Source organism: Thunnus thynnus, chromosome 10, assembly GCF_963924715.1.
Source record: "Thunnus thynnus chromosome 10, fThuThy2.1, whole genome shotgun sequence".
NCBI lineage: Eukaryota > Metazoa > Chordata > Actinopteri > Scombriformes > Scombridae > Thunnus > Thunnus thynnus.
Window position 1 is genome coordinate 32147913 of NC_089526.1, and position 21989 is coordinate 32169901.

At 39.7% G+C, this 21989-nt stretch overlaps 1 protein-coding gene across 1 annotated transcript in view; it reads right to left on the minus strand.

The window, feature by feature from the left end:
* The window catches only part of ascc3 (activating signal cointegrator 1 complex subunit 3), a 173381-nt gene that overhangs the window by 19934 nt on the left and 131458 nt on the right, over positions 1-21989 (minus strand). The window contains exons 26-36 of the mRNA XM_067602507.1: positions 21559-21644; positions 21172-21338; positions 19271-19416; positions 16462-16582; positions 14631-14773; positions 11091-11228; positions 9560-9680; positions 9103-9235; positions 8739-8864; positions 3687-3798; positions 3461-3595 (exon numbers count right to left, since the gene is read on the minus strand). Coding sequence (XP_067458608.1) covers positions 3461-3595; positions 3687-3798; positions 8739-8864; positions 9103-9235; positions 9560-9680; positions 11091-11228; positions 14631-14773; positions 16462-16582; positions 19271-19416; positions 21172-21338; positions 21559-21644 — 1428 coding nt within the window. The remainder of the gene's footprint in view (positions 1-3460; positions 3596-3686; positions 3799-8738; positions 8865-9102; positions 9236-9559; positions 9681-11090; positions 11229-14630; positions 14774-16461; positions 16583-19270; positions 19417-21171; positions 21339-21558; positions 21645-21989) is intronic.

Sequence of the window (21989 nt, forward strand, 5' to 3'; positions counted from 1 at the left end):
TAAAAAGCTGTCTTAATGAATCATTAAGCCTTTTGTGGATTATTTTTCTCCAAACACTATAATATTCTGCCAGTGGTGTGAAATAAAGCCTACTGCAGTTTTTTTAATTTCCACTGGGGCAAACATTCAAAGGATAAGGCTTGCTTTATGTTAGCAAATCCAAAGCCTGATATTTCTTATTCCCCTGTGCCATAGGGCTCCACTGTTGTCCTAAAACTATTAAAAATAAATCAGTGATCTACACTGTTGCATTGGGTGACATGTTCCCTCATTACCACGGACACACACGCTATAGTTTATTTTAAAATCAATCCCACACACACTATCCTGCTGCTGGAAACACTCAGTGCACCAAATGTGTAAAATCCACCTCTGAAAATAGTCCTCAACATAGATACTATTTCCTCCTGTTTGAGTAACAACTAAAAACTATGGTGACCAGCTGTTTTTTTAAACATTAAACTATGTTTTTGAGGCATTTCTAAAGATTGACATTTTTATAGGAACTAATGTGTTGGAGCTGAGATATACGCTCAGATGGATCAACACATTGTTGGTCATGGTCTTTTTATGGGATTTTTTAAAACTCTGCCATGGTTTTGAATAACAGAAAATCTTTTTAATTTGTTTGAAAGTTTTATTTTGTCTTTTGGCATTTTTACTTTAAATGCAGTAGTGACAGTGTAAGAGACAGACCAGAGAAAGGGGTATGGCATGTAACAAAGGTCCTTGAGTGGGATCAAACCGGGCATGTTGAAGTTATGAGATATGAGATGCACCTTAACCACCAGGAAGCCTGAAGTTTTTTTTATCTTTAATCTGCAACTGGATCCAGATCTGTATCAGAATGTTAACATTGACATGTGGCATTTATTAAAGGTAAGCACAGGCTTTTGCGATATCCTGCTTACTAACAAAAATAGGACATTATAGTAACTCAACTTGCCGATCTGCACCGAGAAGATGACTTCAAACAAGTTTATTTTTCACTTAATTTATTTGTTATAATATTATTTGTTATAAAATCTGATTTTAGAACTCAATGGTAAACTTCCTAACTTGATATATTTTTTTGTTGAATTTTTTGTTTATGAATCATAACAGGCAAATACACTCTATAAGCCCACTGAAAGCAGTAGTAAGAATGAGTTTTCTTGACACAGTATGTCATCGCCCCCCTTCAATGAAAGGTGTGAAACCACTATGTCTTGTGTTGACCCCACCAATCAGGAGCCGGGAGTGTGGATGACCTCACCGCTGGGACGCACAAGGTCAATCGGTAAATGGGAGAGGGCGACAGATCACACTAAACCCCCATACTGAGAAGAGTTAATGAAGCTCAGACAAAGGTGCTAATTTGAGAGGAGGGAGTAAAGCATGTGAGTGTATACTTTTGTGCGTCTGTGTGTGTGTGCACTAATGTACCTTGATGTGCCAAAAAGAGAAGAATATCACAAAATATGTTACTGATCACAGATTCTTAGTGGAAAAGTTGCAAGAATACTGTGTCATGCCTTTCAAACAGCAAAGATTTCCAGCTTGCCAGATACTGGGGCCAAAAAAGATGCTAAAGTGTGTACTGGCTCAAAACAATTTATTTAACAACAAATTCTTGTTTATATCCAACAAAATAAATATTTAGAGCACTGTACTAAAATAAGTGCAGTCTTATTATTTTATTTGCACTTACAACTAATTTTCCTTACAGACATTTAATTGGAAACAAATTTGAGGAAAACAGTTCTGTTTAATTTGTCTGACTCTCACTTAGCACACATGCACCTGTGCATGCACATAGCAAAAAGACTTCCCACACCCTGAGCTAAAGTGAAAGAAAGTGTACTGAAACAGCCTGCAGGTCTGACTGTGTATAGGTGTGTCTCAAAATACAACAGTATGAATGGCAGACTCTGTAGCTTGAAAATTTAACCAGAAAATAATGTGCAGAGTCTGATCCAAGTCAACTTTGGCTCAAATCTTCTGATCTGGTCCTGTCCTATCTTGTTTCAGTTTGCAGGGCTTTAGTGTGTGTCCTCATGCTCTGCAGAGACTATTACTACAGTGCATTCCTTAGATCATTATTCTATTTTCTGTCACTGACCTTACGTGAATCAGAAGTCTTGCCTTTGCTTGGAGGCACCAAAGCTTAAATAATCCAACTCTTCTCAGCTTGGTCATAATGTAGATTTAGACCAGGCAGGACTTTTGCCACCTCAGTAACATCACAGCAACAGACAGCACCCAAGCTTGATTATCAATTTCTAAATGAAAGCATCAAGCACAATGTGCATAGCTGATGATTAGTGTTACTTAAATTAGATCTTAATTAGTAGATGACTTACACCCCATCATGCAGGTAAGCCAATTTTGGTATTCTGAGAGTCTTACAAGTAATAGGGTCTCTTACTAGAGACAAAGAGGTCAATAACATCAAAAAGTCCAGTTCACGGGAGCATGAATGTGTTCACAAGATGTAACAGAAGTACGTTTATTAGATTTTGAGACATCTTAGTAAAAGGTATTGGCTCCCATACGTTTTCCCAAAAGATATTTTTGGAGTAATGTACTTATGTACCTGTACATATTTTCATCAAATATTAAGCTTCAGCGAGAGAGCAGAGGTGCTGTGTGAAAGAGAAAAGAACAAGACGAGATGTGTCACAATCTGTGTGATTCAGTTCAACAGGTGACATGAGTGTGACTGGTTGATTGATCACTTTGTATGTTTGCTTTGTGGTAATAAATCAGAGCAGCACATCGCAATGCTGCAAAAAAAGGAAGTCTCATGAGTTTTGAAAAGTTGTGAAAAGTAGTAACAAATCAGTCACAATCAGGTGGGGATGTGTGAGGAAAAAGTCAATGCATAAGCAGAAGAGTGCACAATGTGGTGAAGGTCAAACACCACGTCCAAGGTTTGATAGTCACACTAGTCTGCATGGAGCCTCATGATGTTTTATCTTTGTTTTCTTACTTGTGACTTTTGAGCAGTTGGAGTTGGTTCATCATCTGCTTTACATCTACTAGACAATCTTTATGAAACTGTAGTAAAACAACATCTATTCAGCCTTCATCACACCTCCCAGTGAGGGAACCGCTATTGAAAGTGGTCGTTTTGGCGTGATCATGGCATGAGATGAAAGGTCACAAGGTCAACACACACATAAGACCTATCTTCATCTTCACCATAAATATCCACAGAAACTGGATAGTTTACTGTGGATATTCATGGTGAAGGCACGGATATTTGCTGACACCAAATATTGATTTCATCTAGGTTTCTTCTGTTTACTCAACTTTGTATGAAGTTAACTGATAAATAAAAACTATTCATGGCATTATTTTTGAAAGCATCTGTGTGAGCTTCTGCACAGTACTGTATAAAAACTTTGTCATTGATAAGGTGCACTTATTAAGTGGTGACAGAGCAAAGGTGTCCGTATGTCCACAGTGTGAAACTCACCGTCAGGATGGAGAGCAGCTCATGGATGGGCAACTCAGCCCTCAGTCGCTCTTTAAACATGCGGATAGTCTGGTGTTTCAGGTAGTAATATGAGGCGATGCGGCCGTAAGTCAGTGGCTCAATGGTTGAATCATCCTACAGCATCAATAGAAACAACAAATTAACTTGATTTCACGTTAGTCATTTTACAGACTACATAACTGCTTGAAAAAAAAACTACACACACCTCTTTTATCTCCATGCAGTAAGAGCACTCCAGGTCACGCAGGCTTCTCTCCACCAGGTTGGACAGGTATTTATTGATGGACTCGTGGCTGATGTCTTCTAGGCTGTAATAACTACAAAAGCATAAGACCAAAGGTGTGATTAAAGAAAAGACAATAATAGGAGACAGAGGGAAGTCCATTTGACATTTTGTGCATTTTTTCTGTTAAACTGAGTACTTATTTTGTTGTCTACGCTTCATGGTTGAATCATTGCATTGCTTTTATCTCCTTCTCTCAACAACCTTTGGAAAGGAAGGGATAAATACTGTTGGACATATTTAAGATGTGCTGAGTGATGAAAAGCTAAATCCAGCAGATTGGTTACTACAGCGGAGTCCAGATAGCCAGAAGCCAAGCTGGGTATATTTTCAACTGCTGAAGTAAATCAGTTGGTATGAGCCCACACTGCCACATGTTGTGCATGTAAACAGTTTCATTGACTGGAGTTTCCTTGACTGAGGTTTTCTCTCCTTAGTTATGTGACACTGATGAAGGTTTAACATTAATTGATTGAATCACATGTGCTTATATGACCATCTGATAGACAACACATAAAAAAATGGTAGAAAATATTAATATTAGGAATTTCTACTGGTGAGAATCCTGTACGCACTTTTGTGCTACAGAAGAAAAGGTCCAGCTGAATGGAAAATGGCCAGCCCTCACCAGCAAATGATTCCCAGGTTAGACTATTATTACCTGAAGTAAGACAACCAGTGGCCAAAATGGGTTCCATGCTCAGCTCTGTTTCGTAAGAGTTACCACATGAGGCTCAGCAGAAGTGTAATCAAAGACAATCTTCATTAGCTCATAATGCCAATATTTGTGCATGGTGTGTGAGAGCCAAATAAAAGAGCAAAGGAAACCTGGCATTGCTTTATTAAAAGCTGATAGAAACAGATGCTAAACTCTTGAAGGTATGTTTGCTAGAGGGAATAACCTGTGTACATTTGAATGGGAGAAATATAAAATATGTTTTGGCGAAACTGTTGAACTATTGAACTGTGGTTATCTGGGTCCGGGTAGCAGCAGGCTAGGTAAGGTACCCTAAAAGTTCTTTTCCCTAGCCATGCCCTCCAGCTCCTCCAAGGGGGTCCCAAGAAGTTCCCTGGCCAGATGGGATTTATAATCACTCAGTATGCTCTGGATGTGCCTTGTGGTCTCCTCCTGGTTGGATGTACTTGGAATACTTCCACAGATATGCATCCATGGCTAAACCTGATCAGAAACCCGAACCAGCTGACTCCTTTCAATGACAAGGAGCAGAAGTTCTACTGTGAGCTGCCTTTGGATGTCTGAGCTTATCACTCTGGCTGCATTCGAAACCACCTACTATACTAGCAGTGCATACTGATTTGGCCAAATTGTAGCATGTAGTGTGCAGTATGCAAACAAAAGCAAAATCTGCAGTATGCCAAAAATACCCAGATGTCATGCTGATTTGGAAAAAATGTATGATGAAACTACAGATTAATGCATTTTAAGATTTATCAGACACCAAACCACTAACCAACCAAGTGTGCGCTGGAGCTAACAGGTTGATGAAGCCATCATCATACGCAAAAAGCAGAGACCAAACCTGACGCCACTGTACTTGGCACTCAACCGAATGGCTCTGAGGGACACTGTCATAATCCTTCTCCAACACCACAAGACACATGTAGACTGGATTGCAAGACTGGATGCATCATTGCAAGGCTAAAGAGTTGGTCCACTGTTCAATGACCTGGTTGAACTAGACACTATTTTTATTTAATGCTGTGTTGTCCATTGATCACAACATTCTGGTCTTCTGTCCAAACACAGATTGAGAAATTTCTTGGCATTAAAATAATAATGGATCCAAAACAATGTATTCTTTTTGCTAGCTTCTCATCTGGCCAAAATGCTAAATTGTTGAAATATCAGGTTGTATACTGCGCTCCTTTTAATCTTGCATGCTTGGCTCCATTCATGTCCATCAAACTATCAATGTGGTAAGAAACTACTATCCAGTTTTCCCTATGAGAGATTATCCCATGTATTACAAGAAACTTAAGATGAGTTTGAGAAAGAATTGTCTCCCCTTAGCATTTTGATTGTGAGTGATCTGTAATAATCTTTATTGGAAAAGACTGAGGTTATTGAGCTTACTAAGCATACTATACTTTGTTAAACTGTGCTTGTGTTCTAGTATTTCTCTCTGTTTTTCTGTGGGAAACTTTTGTAGGCTCCCTCTTGTTTTGTGATGGCTGGATGGGAGGAAGCATATGAAAAGTTGCTTTCTGTTTTGAATGTATAAAGCCAGGGGGATCAACCAACATTAGCCACGGCCATTGACTGAACATTCTGAAAACAAACTGTACCCAAGAAGAGCTTAAAGTTGTAGAGAAAAGTACAAAAATGAATCATGGAAAGGATGAATACCAATAAGTCAGTTAACAGGTGGAGGAGGAATATTAGATGGAGGTTATTTTAAAGTTGTCTTCATAATGCATGCAAAATTGCCCACTTCGCATATTACATTAACCCAAATGATATCTTCATCATCATCATACAAAATCATTTATCGTGCAGCTGGGAGCAGGTTGGAGGAAATCACATTCACACTGCCGTACTGGAGCAGCAGTTGAGGCGGGTGATGGCCATATTTAATGTGTGTTTAATGTTAAGTATTTCTTTCATTCCCATTGCTCCACATGTTAACAGCGTGCAGTCCTGAGCGCTGAATGTGTTTATTACTGAACACATTTTACAGGTCTTTACCGGTGGCATGGCCTGTCTGATTAAGTCATGGCCATTAGCATCATCACTATTAGGCTCCTGATGGCGCAGGGAGTCGGCCTGCAGACATTTACGATACCCATGGGACCCCGTGTGTGTGTGTATCTGTGTATGTGTGTGTGGGTGGGGGGGATCAAAGCCTGAGAGAAGTAATGATAGATTAGCTGTTCAGATATAAAACACAGCTGCATGGAGACAATGGTGTCAGGGGATTTGCACATTCATATGCAACATTTAAGACATTCAGTATTCTTGCATGTAACATGAAGCTGAATTTAAGGGTGCTGATATTAAACAACTGTTGTTTAAAGAGCATGCAATAAAGGCAAAATATGTTGGTCACACTGCAACCAAATTCTGTTTTGATTTATTAAAATGTCTGTGGGTTTAAATGCATATAATGTAATACAAAGAATACGGTCAGTCCCATCTACTTATGTGAATGGGATCATTGTATGTTATTTTCGTTTCTTGCTTTATGGTTAAGTCTTACCTAATGTACAGAATCTCTTAAAACCACTACAGTTACATCAAAATAAGACTGAAGCAATAAAACAAAGGGGACTTATACGTCCAGGGGTATCTTATGGTGTTGCTGTGGTCCATCTGGTCCAAGTATAACAAAAATGAGAGTTCTGTTTGCATGTAAGTTAAGCGCATTCTTAGTGAGGGTGTCCTTTGACACTGATTTGCTGATTGATATCACAATGGACAGAATCTCTGGGTGCAACTGTGGAGTGGAGAGTGTCCAGTTTTGACATTTAGTAAATGTAAGTCGATTGATCTAATAATACTTCTGAACTTTTGCCTAAGTACATTTTTGAATGCAGGACTTTTAATATAGTCTTGTTAGTGTGGTATTATTAGTTCAAAGATTTAAGTACTTTATCTACCACCACCACTACCAATATTCTCAATTAGAGAAAGAGTGAAAATAAAGTGCGAAGGAGGCCCCATGACTGAGTTTGCCTAGGGCCCCCAAATCACTAAATCCACCCCTGATGACAGTGACCCGTCCACATATGTTCCAACCCTCACCTACAAGCATGAGGTTTGAGGAGTGACCATTGATACTAGTGGCTGAAATGAGTGTCTTTTGCAGGGTGTCTGGGCACATTTTTAAATGCAGGGTGAAGAGTTCAGACATAAAACCACTCCTGATATGTTGAAGTGGTTCAGGCATCTGATCAGGATACCTCTTAGACACCTCCACCTCCATGTGGAGGTATTCCAGGTACATCTAAATTGGAGGAGGAGAGCCTGGGCCAGACCCAGAACAAACTTGAAGGATTATACTGTAATGTCCCATTTGACCTGGGAATGCCTTCATTTAGTGCAGGAGGAAGTAGAGAAGGGTGGGCATAGGATAAGTAGAAGAAAATGGATGGATGGATGTAGATTTAATTTGATGTAATTTTCATGACTTTTAAGGACCTGCAGATAATGAAGATTATTGTAAAGTACTGTACATATGTTGTCATGTTGTAAAAAGCTCACATTACAAGTATGGACATTCATTAGCAGTCAGTACTGACTCAGTGATTGAGTAATAGCACTATTGTTAAAAAGAATAAAAATACAGTACTAATTCTACTACTACTAATACTACTGGTGATATTACTTCCACTAATAAGCTTGTAATGGTAGCAGTAGAGGCACTAGTGTTCTTTTCGTGGGTCACAGCACTGTTAGAGAGATTTAAACTATTTTGTTAAATTATAGGAAGAGATGGAAAGGTTAGTAGAGATGCAGTAGGGGGATAATATCAAAGGTCCTGGTCCAAATTCAAAACCAGGATGTTGTGTTTACATGGTCTGTATTAACCAAAAGATAATCAGAAATGTTGTTTGAGACTTTTCCACAATACAGTCCTGGTGGAATACCAAATGCGTGTCATTGTTTTGATGAAAATGGTCAGACACTGAATATAGGCATAAAGTCTTAGCTTTAATCCCAAATGATCAGTATCAAGTTACAGAGACCTGTATTGGTAGAATCCTACAGCCAGGCCGCAGTCATGAGCTGAATGGTAAATGTGCGCTGACAGCCGTGTAAATACCAACAGGCTGGAATGTTCTGGAATGGTCTCTGTCTACACAGCAGATGTTTGACTGAAGCACTGCTCTCCTCTAACCAGGTTGTGACAATCAGCCAAGAATGTGTGTGTCTATGTGTATTTGCTTTAGTTTTGCTCTGCATGAACTGCTGTTCTTGTTAATGATGTGAGGTGTGAGCAGGTTTTTCCTGACCTGGGGTTCATCACCAGTCGTCTGAAGAAGTAAGTCCAGGTGATGTAGTCCATTGCGTCCTGCTTGGACGCGATGGTTCCTGCAGCAATCTCAGCATTCAGATGGTCTGACAGCACGCTGAGGAGGCTGAGGATACAACATACAATCATCACAGACTACCTTACACAGAGAGGAGATGAGCATGTTTGTGGACTAGATTGATGTAGAACAGGTGGGATTTGTCATTATTTACAGCCTACAGGTGGGTGTACCCATGTTTGTTTAATGCTCAGTAAATATTCTTGCTTGTAAAGGCAGCAAGATCCTCAGTCTTTTATACAATGCTGTGAGAATATAAACAAGACAGCAGGCATGTGACTGTTACCTGGACTCAACAGGGAAAGGCTCGTAGAGGAACTTCTTGTAGAAATCCTTCTTGATGTCGTGGACGAGGATGACTGCTTTGCCCTGGTCATCAAACTGAGGTCGACCTGCTCGCCCCATCATCTGCAGAACATCTACACACACAGCACATAAACACAGTAAAGAGAACTGCATCTTGACTCAATGCTCCATATTCATGAAATAACCTATAAATACAGGGTGACTTTTTGTTGTCACCAATTCTGTTCCAGGATTTGAATCAGAATCCAAAATTTAACTACAGCTTTTTTAAAATTATTGTTCCTTGCTGCCTTGTGGCCTTGCTTCTGGCACCAGTATAAATAAGTCTTTCCCTCAGTGTATTTACAAAGTTTAACTGTTGCTTAAAATACACGATTATAATGTAAACTTTTGTTATGTGATGGTAGGTTAACAACCTACAGGACTGGGCTGTGTACCTGTAATGGGGTAGTCCACGTAGCGCCTGGATTTTCCATCATAGTATTCAGTTCCCTTGACAACCACCAGGTGAGCAGGGAAGTTCACCCCCCAGGCCAGAGTACTGGTGGCAATCAAAACCTGAGAAAACAGGCAAGAAACAACATACATTTGGATAAACTTGGTACATATTAAATGAACGAAAAATATACGAGAACTGAAATTTATATGGAATGAAAATATCAAAATGTATTAAGTTATGTGTAGTTTAAGAGTAAAGCAAGTGTTGAGTGTTGTAACATGGGTATTATGTAAATGTATACACAGTCCATCTACCAATCTATCAAGAGTGTGCTTATGTCTGCTTAAGAATTTACCATTATGTGCTACTGCAGGTGAACACATCTTTAGAGGGAAGTTATTATACAAATATTTCAAGGAATTTTACGTTTTTCTCTCAGGTTAATAGCATTGACATTGACATGATGAAGCTGAGTTGGTCAATCACGGTGAATGACGGGGTGGTTAGAGAAATACATATGGGAACTAAAATAGTGCACTCAGTGGAGCACAGATCTCCACCAGGTATGTTTGGGGGCCTATTCTCAGTTTTCTTTAAGATGCATAGAATAGTGTAATGGTGTTGTAAGAGAGCATCCTTCTGGGTTTGCCTAACTGTATAAACTTAATAAGGAACCAATAAATGGAACGATCAGTCCAAACTTCTAAATTTAAACATGTTTATTTATTTAGAACATTTTGTTATAACACACACCACACAATAAAACCCCTCCCTACCTCCCTCTGCCCTCCCAAACAAAGAAGAGTCGAATCTCACTCAATTGTCTCTTCCAGCTCCCTTACAGCAAAGATGGCAGCGAAGCTAACAAAGACAGGGATTTATTCATCTGGTATCATGTTTAACTTTAATGGATCATAACATATTGGCTATGGGATTAATCTCCAGATGCTCTGGTTCAAGATGAGACCAAACTTTTCTAAGGATGTCAGTTTTTGAGCCACGACAAAGGCCAAAATGTGGCCTGGAACAGACTAGGTAGCCTTGTTTTTAGCCCAGCCGATTGCTGGACATGCCTTTTGCTCACTTGCTCACATGCTTGGTTAAGAGGAGTGAAGAGTCAGTAGTCAATGGCAGTATAAAACGCGTTATAAAATAGGTTTTTAAACAACTGTGAATCCCTGCAACCACAAGAGATCCTTGAGAATAAAGTCATAAAAAAAAATGTAAGGCTGACGGGTCTGGTAGTATGTGAGATTAGCTGCAGACACACACAGACACATGGACACACACAACGTGTGATCATGTATTTACTTTTGTGTATTTTGTTGAAGTGATACAAATTTAAATATCCAAATAAAATTACATTTGTTTCGAGACCAAGGAAAGGATGTTAAGAGCTATCCACAAAAAACTGTACTGATCATTTTTGAAATAAAGTGTAAATTGCACAACATTGATATTACTAATATCAAGGGTACTCAGCATTTTCTAGACAGAAGTCAAGCCTGGTGTACAGGGTGAGGTCGTACCTGGATCTTGCAGTTGACAAACAGCTCCTCCACAGTCTTTCTGTCTCTCTCGTGCAGGCCGGCGTGATGCATGCCGATCCCGAAGGCCAGTGTTAGCTTCAGGTTGGAGTCCCTTACCGTGGCAATGATCGCTTCGATCTACAGGCAATCCAAAGCACAGACAATTACAAATCTGTGTCAGTCACAGATCAACTTACAAACTGATTGAATGCTGAGGACAGATCTGCCAAACCATGCCACTGTAAACTATACATATCAGAGGCGCTAAAGGTAGAATTACTTAAAAATAGTGAGCTGCATGAGTTGCCCATTGTACAAACCAAATCAGCTCAGATCAGCTTAAGATATGTATGATTTCAGATTACCACAGAGATCCATCAGCCCCCAAACACTTGGTTCATCATGTTAAAAATGTCAGCCACACCATCAAATATGTATCTATCTACTACACTGTAACAGTAACAGTGTTGTCAATCACCTCTGCCATTTTGCCACCATGCTTATGTCTCTTTGTAAGCCAGAAAGGTAAAAACAAGAGCATGGGACTGACTTGAGATGCAGTTGCCATGTTTTGTCAGTATGCTAAGGAAAGACACAATACCAGACACAGTACAGTATGGTTTGCCCATTACTGTTTTTTCCAGGACAATACTAATATTCCTGGAAAATGATGATAGCAGAAACTAACTTTTCCAAAACTAGAGGTAACGAGTGATTTATCATCAAATGTAAACTTGTCAGGGTGCAAAACTCAACAAAAACAGGTTACATACAGTAGCATCTGCCCACGGCACACCCACAGCCACATGTTATTCAATTGCAGACATGTGGCTGAGTTGCACAGTTCTCCTCTGGTATCAGTAGGACGGTGCATCTTGTCTTGTACTATACAGATCTAACATCTTTCAGCCAACACAAACAGCTTCTGGATTGAAGGATAAAAAAAAAGTGTAACCTGAGCTTTGCCAGAGAAAACATGGCTAGAGGTTGAAGTCAGTGGAGCAGAGCTGCACTAAAGGAGTAGACAGAGATGTTCACAACGCTGACGTCTGGTCTAAATATTTTTCTTCTTTGGATTTCAAAAAATATATCCTTTGAAGCTACAGACTGGAAAAAGACTCTTAAAAATGTTTAAAATGTTGTTTTGTCACACAGGACACATGAAACATCTGTGTTTTGAATTTCATTTTTCTAAATCTTTCAGTTCAGCAGTAAATTTAAGTCTTAAACACAACTATAGTACCTGAGCAAGAGTAACCATTTCAAACAGCATAAAATGCAATGTGTCCTTCAAATACTCAAACTAATCAATTCACAAACAGGATATGAGGTAATTCAAGAGAATGGAAAGGGAGAGTGAAGATCCAGCCCAGAGAGCAGGAGCAGGGGGGGGTTTCAGGCAGCAGCAGAGGGAAGAAAGAGCTGTCAGGTCAGAGAGGGGATTCGGGGCAGTGGGTGACCCCCGGTGAGAGTTAAGCAGCTATCACCAGAAGCCTGTCAGTCAAACAGCAGGGAGCTGAGCTGCTACACGGGCCAGCGCAGAAGAAGCAGCAGGCGGCCGCATACATCAGCGGAACACACACAGAGGCCGGGGACGCTCTGCGCACACATAAAGAAACTGGGCCTATGTTATAAGGCTGTACATATTTGCATTGAGGCAGGGTATCTGCAGGCTTCAGGAAAGCAAATTCAGGACGCTGGAACAGTTGTCCATGTGTCATTTTTAAACCTGAATGTATCATGGTAAAATGAATAACGCTCCAGGTACAATTACAGTAAACAGATGGTAATGATTGAAATGATGGTCAGGAAGTGATTTTTTCCACTGGCTTTTCACTATTTCTGCCAAATCATAGACAAGATTAGGTATCATTTCCAACAAAAGATCAGGCCTCAACCTGTATGGAGCTACAAAACAAGAACCTTTTGTGTCATAGAGCAATATAGAAGATTTATTACCACATTGGACACAGTGAACAGCTCAGTGATGCTTTGCCAAAATGACAGTTTTCTTATGTCTCAAATATACTGATCAACTTAAACTGAATTTAAGACAGATTCAACCTTTGCTTATTTAGTGTTAAACAGGTAATTAAAATGCATGTTGGCACTAGACTGGTGCATGACAAATCAGTTCTAGTAGTTGCTGGTTTTTGGACGTTTTTTTTGTATTTTTCTGGGTATTTTATTTTATTATTACCAAGTCGACAGTAGAGAATGGACAGGAAATGAGGGGGGAGAGAGATGAAGATGACATGACATGACATGCAACAAAGGTCAAAATTGGGATGCCATGAGTGCCACCTTTTACCCTTAAAGAACCCCCATTTCTAGCTGGTCTTTAGCTTGCATGCAGAATAGTTCCGAGCTCTGTAGTACTGTAAGTTTAAGTGTTTTTAAAACTGTATAAGATGGCAAAGACAAACAAACTCGCAAAACTGAAATATGTTTGAGCTGGTCTTGGTCCAATTATGATGTGGTGTGGATGCATCCTATTTTGCAGGCTTACTCCCATGAGAATCAAAATGAGTGCTATTGGTTGCCGCCCCTATACATCAAAGGACCTTCAAAGTTGGAAATTATAAGTTGAAACTCTCTGAACTCCTCTATGTTGTGCTGCTGGGCCCCTTTTTCACTGTGAGTCTCTGCAACTGGTGTCAGCATGTGTACTGATGGCAAATCCACAATGACTGGCATCCTGACACTTCTCTGGTCTTGGAGTCTGTATGTGTGAGCAAGGTGTTACGCAAATATAAAATATATAAGTAATATATAATATATAAAAATATAAAATACAGTCTAATGGCAGACAAGAGTATATATACCTGATGTAGACTCTACTAGTGCTGGTTGAAATTGTATTCAACACTGATAACCTTGTATCTGACAGATTCAACAATGAATTCTGCTTTATTTTCAATCCCATTAATAAAGGGCACATGAATGATTAAAGATGGAAGGTAATGTTTTATGTGGCTGGGCGTCTTTTACACTTTCAATAAAAATAACAGAGCTGACATTAAAGTATTATAAAATGTTCTTTACTCTCAAATCCGCATGCACACACACACACATGCAAACAGACATGGGAACAAACGGAATAAACAGTCCATTAGCGGATGAATAATTTGTGTGATTCCTTTGTGCCATGTTGCTGTTCTCTATCTGTGTGTGTGTGTGTGTGCGTGTGTCGACATGCATGTTGAGGTGATTACAGTCCATGCTCTGTCAGGCCTGGAGCCATTTGCTCCCATCTCATCTTGAACTGATCCTAAAGTATGCAGAGACAATATAATGGAGGATGACACAGGCTTTTCCGGCAAAGTTGGGTTGAATTCCATCTGTAATTACGCTTAAACCAGCACTTACACAGAGATACGGAGGGAGAGCAAAAGGGGCGGTCGTGAAAATACACAAGACGTGGTGGACGTGCATTAGAATGAAAAGCAATCACACAGCTACTGTACATGAAGGTGGATTTTCTCATTTCTGCTGTGGACAACTGTTACATTTTGCAGTAGCTGCTGTGTGTTAGCGTACCTCTCTCTCATCTTGATGTAGCCACTGTTTGGGGTTGTCCTCTGTGGCCAGGTAAGCAATGAGGTCCAGGGCGGTCAGTCGAGTTTGGCGTCGGGATGAGACAAAGATCAGCACTGGCTTGGCTGGGGAGTGGCTGCGTATTGCTGGGAAGATAAGTTCAAAATATATACATTCTTTTATTCTGTATATGTTATTTTTTTGAGAAGTTTTTGAGAGGTAAGACAAATGTTAACATAACTGTTGTTAAATTATTTTGCCATGCTGCAATGATGCATGAAGCTAGTGTTAAACATTGCTCTTTACTGTGAAAAAAACAAAAAAACAGACAAAACACACATACTCACACACACAAACACACATGACCACAATTATTTGCACCTACAATATGACACATCACACGGTGTAGTTAATGGGTTTTCTCTGTCTGATATCCATTCAGTACTATCAATTAAATGGAAATTAGGTTTATTTCTATGGAGAAACTGTAACAAAACAAAAAAAGAAAAAAAAGGAAAGAAAGAAAGTAGCGTGTGCAAAACGTTCGTATACCCCTAGTGTGATCATGTGTGTCGGTGAGACATTTGTGATCAACATTTCATATCTTATGCTGGTCAGATCTCATATTAAGGTTGTTGCTCGATTTCTGAAAAGTTAGTACTGTTTTAAATTGTAGTAATTTTGCAGTTCTCAACAAAATCATCTCACTTGATTGCAGAATGTAGTATGTACTCAAATCTACACTTGTTTAAATGTGCATAAAACATGTATATTGTTTGTACAATACGTGGAAGTTGAGCAGTACCTTTATAGGGTTTTTTCCTGTCTTTATTCAAGAGTGTGGTCTTTTCAATTTGAGGACATGATTTCTTGATTTCACATTCAGATTTTGTTATTCTTTCCCTCAAATCCTTCCCTCGCTCTCAAATAGCCTCTGCTTGTGCTTAGACTTGCTCTGCTTTTGCTCTAACTGTATGCTTACATTCAGATATATTGTTGCTTGCACAGATTTCCTGCTCCAGCTTCAGCCCTTCTCCTCACACTCAGGCTGCTTCTGTGCACTTGTGAAACGTCTGCTCTCAAATTTCTACTCTGCTCTTGGATTTTTTTGTGCAACAACCCTGTCAAAATTCCCCAACCGACAGAATGCCAGGTGTTGTGTTGACCAATGAAATGATCCCTGCCTCCTTGCGGGCACGTTCTCTTTACTTTTCAGTGTCCCATATGGGCGGTTACTCTTTAATCGGGTTCATCCACTCCCACCCTCCAGGGCTTTATTAAATGTACTTCCCTTGCTTTCTTTATGACTTTTGGAATAAAAGGACAGTTATATATATACCAGTGTCCGTACTTTTTCTTTTACTATAATAGCTACATATAATAGTAGCTGTATAGCACACCCATCGGTGTGATAGAGGAGAAACTCAGGAGCTGGAGTCTAGCAGATTGCCGAAGTCAAGGACCTCAAGTAAGTTTTTTACTTTAATGGTGCTATTACTTCCTTCAAATTGAATTGGTTAAGACATATTTGTGGCACAAGAATATATCCATAATATGTTTGGCTTTCAAGTGTTTTCTTTCAATAATAAATGGTAAACAGCATTTAAAGAAAAGGAAAACACTTTGATATAACTACACAATATAAAACCTTAATGTGTTAGCTAGCGTTAGTTGCTTTTGCTGTTGGTACTTGTCCCATTCCTAAACACTGAAATACAGATGAAAAAAAGAAACATTGGCATCCATTTTGTTGTTAGTTGCCTAGCAACAGTGTTTATGTAATGTACAACACTGGAAAACCAAACATAATATCATGGATGATATATCCATATACCTTGGAAGGTGGGCTTATTCATGGTGGCCATGCGGGGGCAGTAGTGCTGTCCTGGGAAACCCTGGATGTGAACCTCCAGCGGGACGGGCCGAACAGAAGGACGGAAGTTAAACAAACCCACCTGTTACACAGACACGAGGGGAGGAGGGGAGAAAGAGAAAAAAAAAGGAGAAGAGATTTAATGTGTGCAGCTGGCAACATGAAGCCCCATCTGGCTGTAATGTGAACTGTCTGTCACTGTCACTGAGGCGCTGAGCAGCAGCCCACTGCATGGTGGACTATATGGTGTTCAAACTGTGCCACGTCCACTGTGTTTAATGTGTGGTGATGTCGTGCAGCAGTGTCTGAATAGCATTGGAAGCAAAGTGTGCTATAGGATGTTGTGATGAGTGTGTTGCATTGTTTAGCGTGTACTATGTTCAGATGTCTTAAAAGCCTGGATAATGGATTGGGCAGCTACAAATCTAATGGCTCAGTCAAAACAGCAGCCAGCCAGTCAGATTTATGGATGGCAGACAGCCAATCCAGTTTGCCAACACTCCGTAAAGCTTTGGCAGCAGAGAAAAAGTTAAGCTACAATATTCTGAAATGTGTCTGTGATGATAAAAAATATGATTAATACCTAGAGAGGTTACTATAATTTGATAATATATTGGTGTTGCCAAAAGACCAAAACAGGAACAAAGAATCATTGTAATTTGAGGGGTAATCACTGTATATCGGAACGAGAGTAAAAGTGTAAAGCCCTGCTAGGAGCACCTACAGGCTGCAATCTCCATAACAACCCACAATGATAACCTACTGGATGGACTGAACAACACAATAAAGATTTTATCATTAGTAGTGGGACTGTGCATTTTGTCCTGAGGGTGGCACTAGGGATCATTACATGTCTTAATTAAAATAAGCACATTTTGGCACTTGCATAAGTTCAAGTGTCCTGTATGGAAAAGGGTTCATCTGCTAATATTTCTAGTGTACAAGCGGATATTTTAGTCTAAGGAGTGACCAAAAACATATGGAAACTTCTTCTGAGGACCGTGAATAAACACCCACAGTAAATTTCATGGACATCTGGCTGCTAGGTCACCAAGACACCTTGAAATGGACCCGAGTGGTAAATTTTGACCAGTGGTTAAGGGGCAGGGGCTCAGCAAAATCATTAGCAAATGAGGAAACACCCTTCCCAAACTTCACAGAAGTCTGGCCAGCAGTAGGGCTGGCTGTTAAAACTTGGTACCTTAATAGTACCCACTGATACGCTTCAGTGCTACCTTGTCTTAAAAAAACCAAAACATTCAGTACCACACTGGTTCTATATCAGTAAAAATTATTCTTAAGGTTGTTTCATCTGTTTGTATCAAAGAAACCAGAAAGCGAGTAGAAAACATGGTTTTAGTGTGATTTGTGGTTGCATGTTTGGTCTTGCTCTCTTCCACTCTGTGTAGGTGCCTGTTTCTGCACAACAACCAGCAGAGCAGAAGCCACAGCAGAGAGAACTAAATATTTTAAAGTGTGGTTGTATTTTACACAACCCAACGACAAAGCTTGTTACCCTAATTGAAACAAAATCCACCACTATGGGAGGCACCTGTTGAAAAGCAGAACATATATTTGAAGAAATGTGCAGTCTTGGACTGCTGTGCTCATAGTCAACTTGTTTTCCCATTTACTTCAACAGCCTGTGTTCTATACAGCCACACTGAGCTTGTTGAAGCTAACCTTGTGTAATTGTTTAGCCTAAACATCCATGTATCTTAAGATATGTCTAATTCCAACCCCTTCTTCCTACATATTTGACACAAGGTTACAATAACATAATCTATTATTTACTCTAAGTTGGCGAAGGCTCTCGAAACAGTGCTGTTCAAAAACTGTATTTTGTTATCTAAAAACACAGAGGGTCAGGTATTGTTTGGCACCAGTATTACAAAATAAATAATATCCAGCCCTAGCCAGTATTACTCAAGATAACTCGCTCTGTGTTAGGCTGGCTATTGGATTCAAATGAGAAATATGTGAGCAAAATAATAAATTATTATTTTTTAACCTATTTCCAACATCTGTTTGGTCATGGTCATATATTAAATAGTGAACGTAGACAACTTTGATCCTAAAATACTGGTTAAAATGAAAATAATGAGTGCCCTCGTAACCAGAAAGCAATTTTCATACATGTTGTAAAGAATGAGGAATATAAAAGAATGTAACAATAATCTAGTCTTTACTGCAGTACTCTGCTTTGATACAGTTTTTTCACATTGGCAAACTGACACTGCTCATATGAGCCTTCACTGAGGTGTTTTGGCTTTCAGTATAAGAACATATCACATCATTTCAGTCAATCTTCTTTGTATCATTTTGATGTTCATCTCTGCTTCAAACTGACAGGCCAGCTCATCCACCCGCAACGCTCCAGTCATTCCTGGTGATTAGAACCTAAGCATGGCATCCAGACACAGACTGCAGGCGATTATGGAGATAAACTACGACAGTCACTCCAGGCCAAAAGTATCTGTTTATCTTAATTGCTATTATTATATACATTCAATCAAATTTGAAGAGGCAGGCAACAAATGAACCATAAAGACATGGAGCTAGACAAAGACTGTGGTTTCTGGCTGGCGGGGTTCTTGGTATACAAAGACATTCTGACTATTCCTGAAACAAGAGGGCTTATGAAGATGATCCCTCTATCTGACCAAAGAACAGAGGGCCAGGAAGTAAGAGGAACACACTGACATTGCATTTTCTTTAAGCCATGTTCTGATATTCGGGAGTAAAAGAACTACTGTTATGTGTTTCTGACCTGTGCGATTCCCAGCCAGTCTGCGAGGTCTCGAGCGTTGGCCAGAGCAGTGGACAGCCCGACTACTCGAACACTCTTAGACGTGTGGGAGGAGATGAAGTTGGTCCTGGACACAATGACCTCCAACACAGGACCTCTGTCCTCCCCTGGAATTACACACAATGGTACAGTCCAGTCAGAATGTTTATATGCAACAAACAGGAAGTGTTGCAGTTAGGTTTTTAGTGCCTTCAGAGCAGAAGCTGCAATTAGGTTATGGGTTATGAGTATAAATACAGTATAAACTATAGCAATATTAGGCTTTGACCATCTAACCTGAAGTTCACATCAGACTCAAGATGTCAGCAGTGTGTAAGCGCTTTAATCAACACCAACTCTAACCTCCACACTGCATTCACAGCGCTTTTAATTGACTGATCCTATTTACTGCAGCTTTTCATGCCCATAGTGAAACCAGAGAGCTCACAGAGAAATTGAGGGACTGTATCATAGTAGATATAATTAATATGTTTAAAAATTGTAGAAGTAGATTTGTGTAAATTCACTGGATGCTTGTGTTGCTTCACCAAAAACAACAGTGGATTTTTTTTGTTTTTTGAGTGTAAAAGACATGATGGGTCTCATCGTGATGCATGTGGAATCAAGATGCTTTCAGACAGCAAGCGGTTGCTGCTGCTGCTGAGTCCATTGTTTTCAGTGTAAACACAATGGCTGATGTGCTGCTGAGGTCATCAGTGGCTGCAACGGTAAGGAGAAGGAGGTCAGCTGTCGCTGTTGTGAGCATGCTCAGCTCTTTGCCACTGCTGTTGGAGTTTATGATGGTTTACCCTTTTCAACTAGCTGCCATGACTCGCTGTGTAACCATGGCAACCACAGAAACTACAGTGTGGGAAACTATACAGGAGCTGATTTTACTGGTATCTGAGTTTCCTGAATGATACACCTTTTCACCAGCAGAGACCAGACAGATTAATAAAGAGAAACAGTCCTGGAGCTACATCAGCTTCACAGTCTGATGATCTGGTCTGGGACAATTAACATTTATGATAGAAGTTACCAATACATACTATGTATTGCTGGCCATTTCCTCTATTTTAAGCTACAACCCGCTCTATTCACAGTATGATGAGATTGTACTAGGTGGGTACAGGTGGTAGCCTACAGGCTGGTAGGGTCATAGGTAGCTGGGAGGCATGACGGCAGCATTGTGTCCTGCTGCCGCCAATTGAAAACACAGAACATTGTGGGGCAGCAGCTGCGGTGGCAACTGCTCACTGTCAGAGAGCACATTCAGTGTTGATTGATACTTCTGTAAAAATGGAAGCCTGGAAATTTCTAATAGACGTTAAAAATGCTCCAGAGACCATTCATGAGCACTAGCAGTGTGGACTGCCCTTAATTATCTGTAACATTCTGTAACATTATACAGTCGACAGTGTTTTTATCTAATACATGAGATTTTGTGTCACAAACCGATAACAAAGTGACTAATTCTCTACACAGTTGAAGAAATTCTTCATGTTTGCTCTTCTCAATAGTGACATAAAAGTAGCTGCAGGAAGCTTGTAACAACAAAAATCATTTTTATAGTCTCTCACTGCAATCATTAATTTCATTGTTCAAAATGTACTTTTTTTTGAAGAAAAAGTCAAAAGATTAAAGGGATTTGGAAGATTATTAGCACATTATCCACCAGCAGCTTCAATCTAAGAAAAAAAAATTAAATTAAAAAAATTATCAAACGGTAGTTGTTACACATAGTGATTTTTTAATTAGGTTTATTTATGGATCTGCAAAACATACCAATCAAAATGAGAACACATTTCAAATTGGTCCTAAGAATAGAAGAGGTTGTGTATCCCATTTATACACACTGCTGTAGGTGTGTTGTGGTCACTTACCCAGCAGGTGGATCTCATCGATGATGAGGATGGCTACTTTCTGAACGTAGCTCCTGTTCTGCCAGCTTCTGCTCACTCCGTCCCACTTCTCTGGTGTGGTGACTATGAGGTCAGCCTGCGCTATAGCTCTCATATCTGGAGTCACGTCACCTGTCAGTTCCACCACTCTACACACAGATAAACATGAAGACAACAAACACCTCAGCCTGCACATGTCTGTCATATTTTCTTAATTTACATCATTTCATTTGCATTTTGGTAAGGAATTACAATAGTACCTTAGTAAAGATTTTCATGTGTAAACTCAGTGTACAGCAGTTCATCCCAACTAACAACCAACTGCCATCAACTAGCTAGTGAACGTAAAGAGTGTTTGTCTCCACTCACTTCCTTCCCAGTTTCTCCTCAATCCTGATCTTCCAGTCCTCGATCCTCTCTCTGACCAGAGCCTTCAGTGGGGCGATATACACCACCTGAACACACAGGGACAAAAGGAACTTATAAAACATATACTGTCATCTAAAGAAAGGAAACACTGCCAAGTTTCCCTAGGTTTGATGTAAAATTGTATTACTTTTCAATAGCTTTCCATATTGTAAGTATATTAGAGCACCTCTACGGCTCTATTAACTGTGCTTTTTTTAAAAAAAGGTTCTTGAATCATGCAGAGAAAATGTTTCTGTGGTTAGTTCAGTATACAGTCAAGAAAAAACTCAATGGTACTCCACTCTCAATGGTAATGCTTGAAGGTACATAATGTTAAATGACTACTTCTATTGATTGTGTATGATGTGTGTTCTATTATGAGTGAGTCCCTA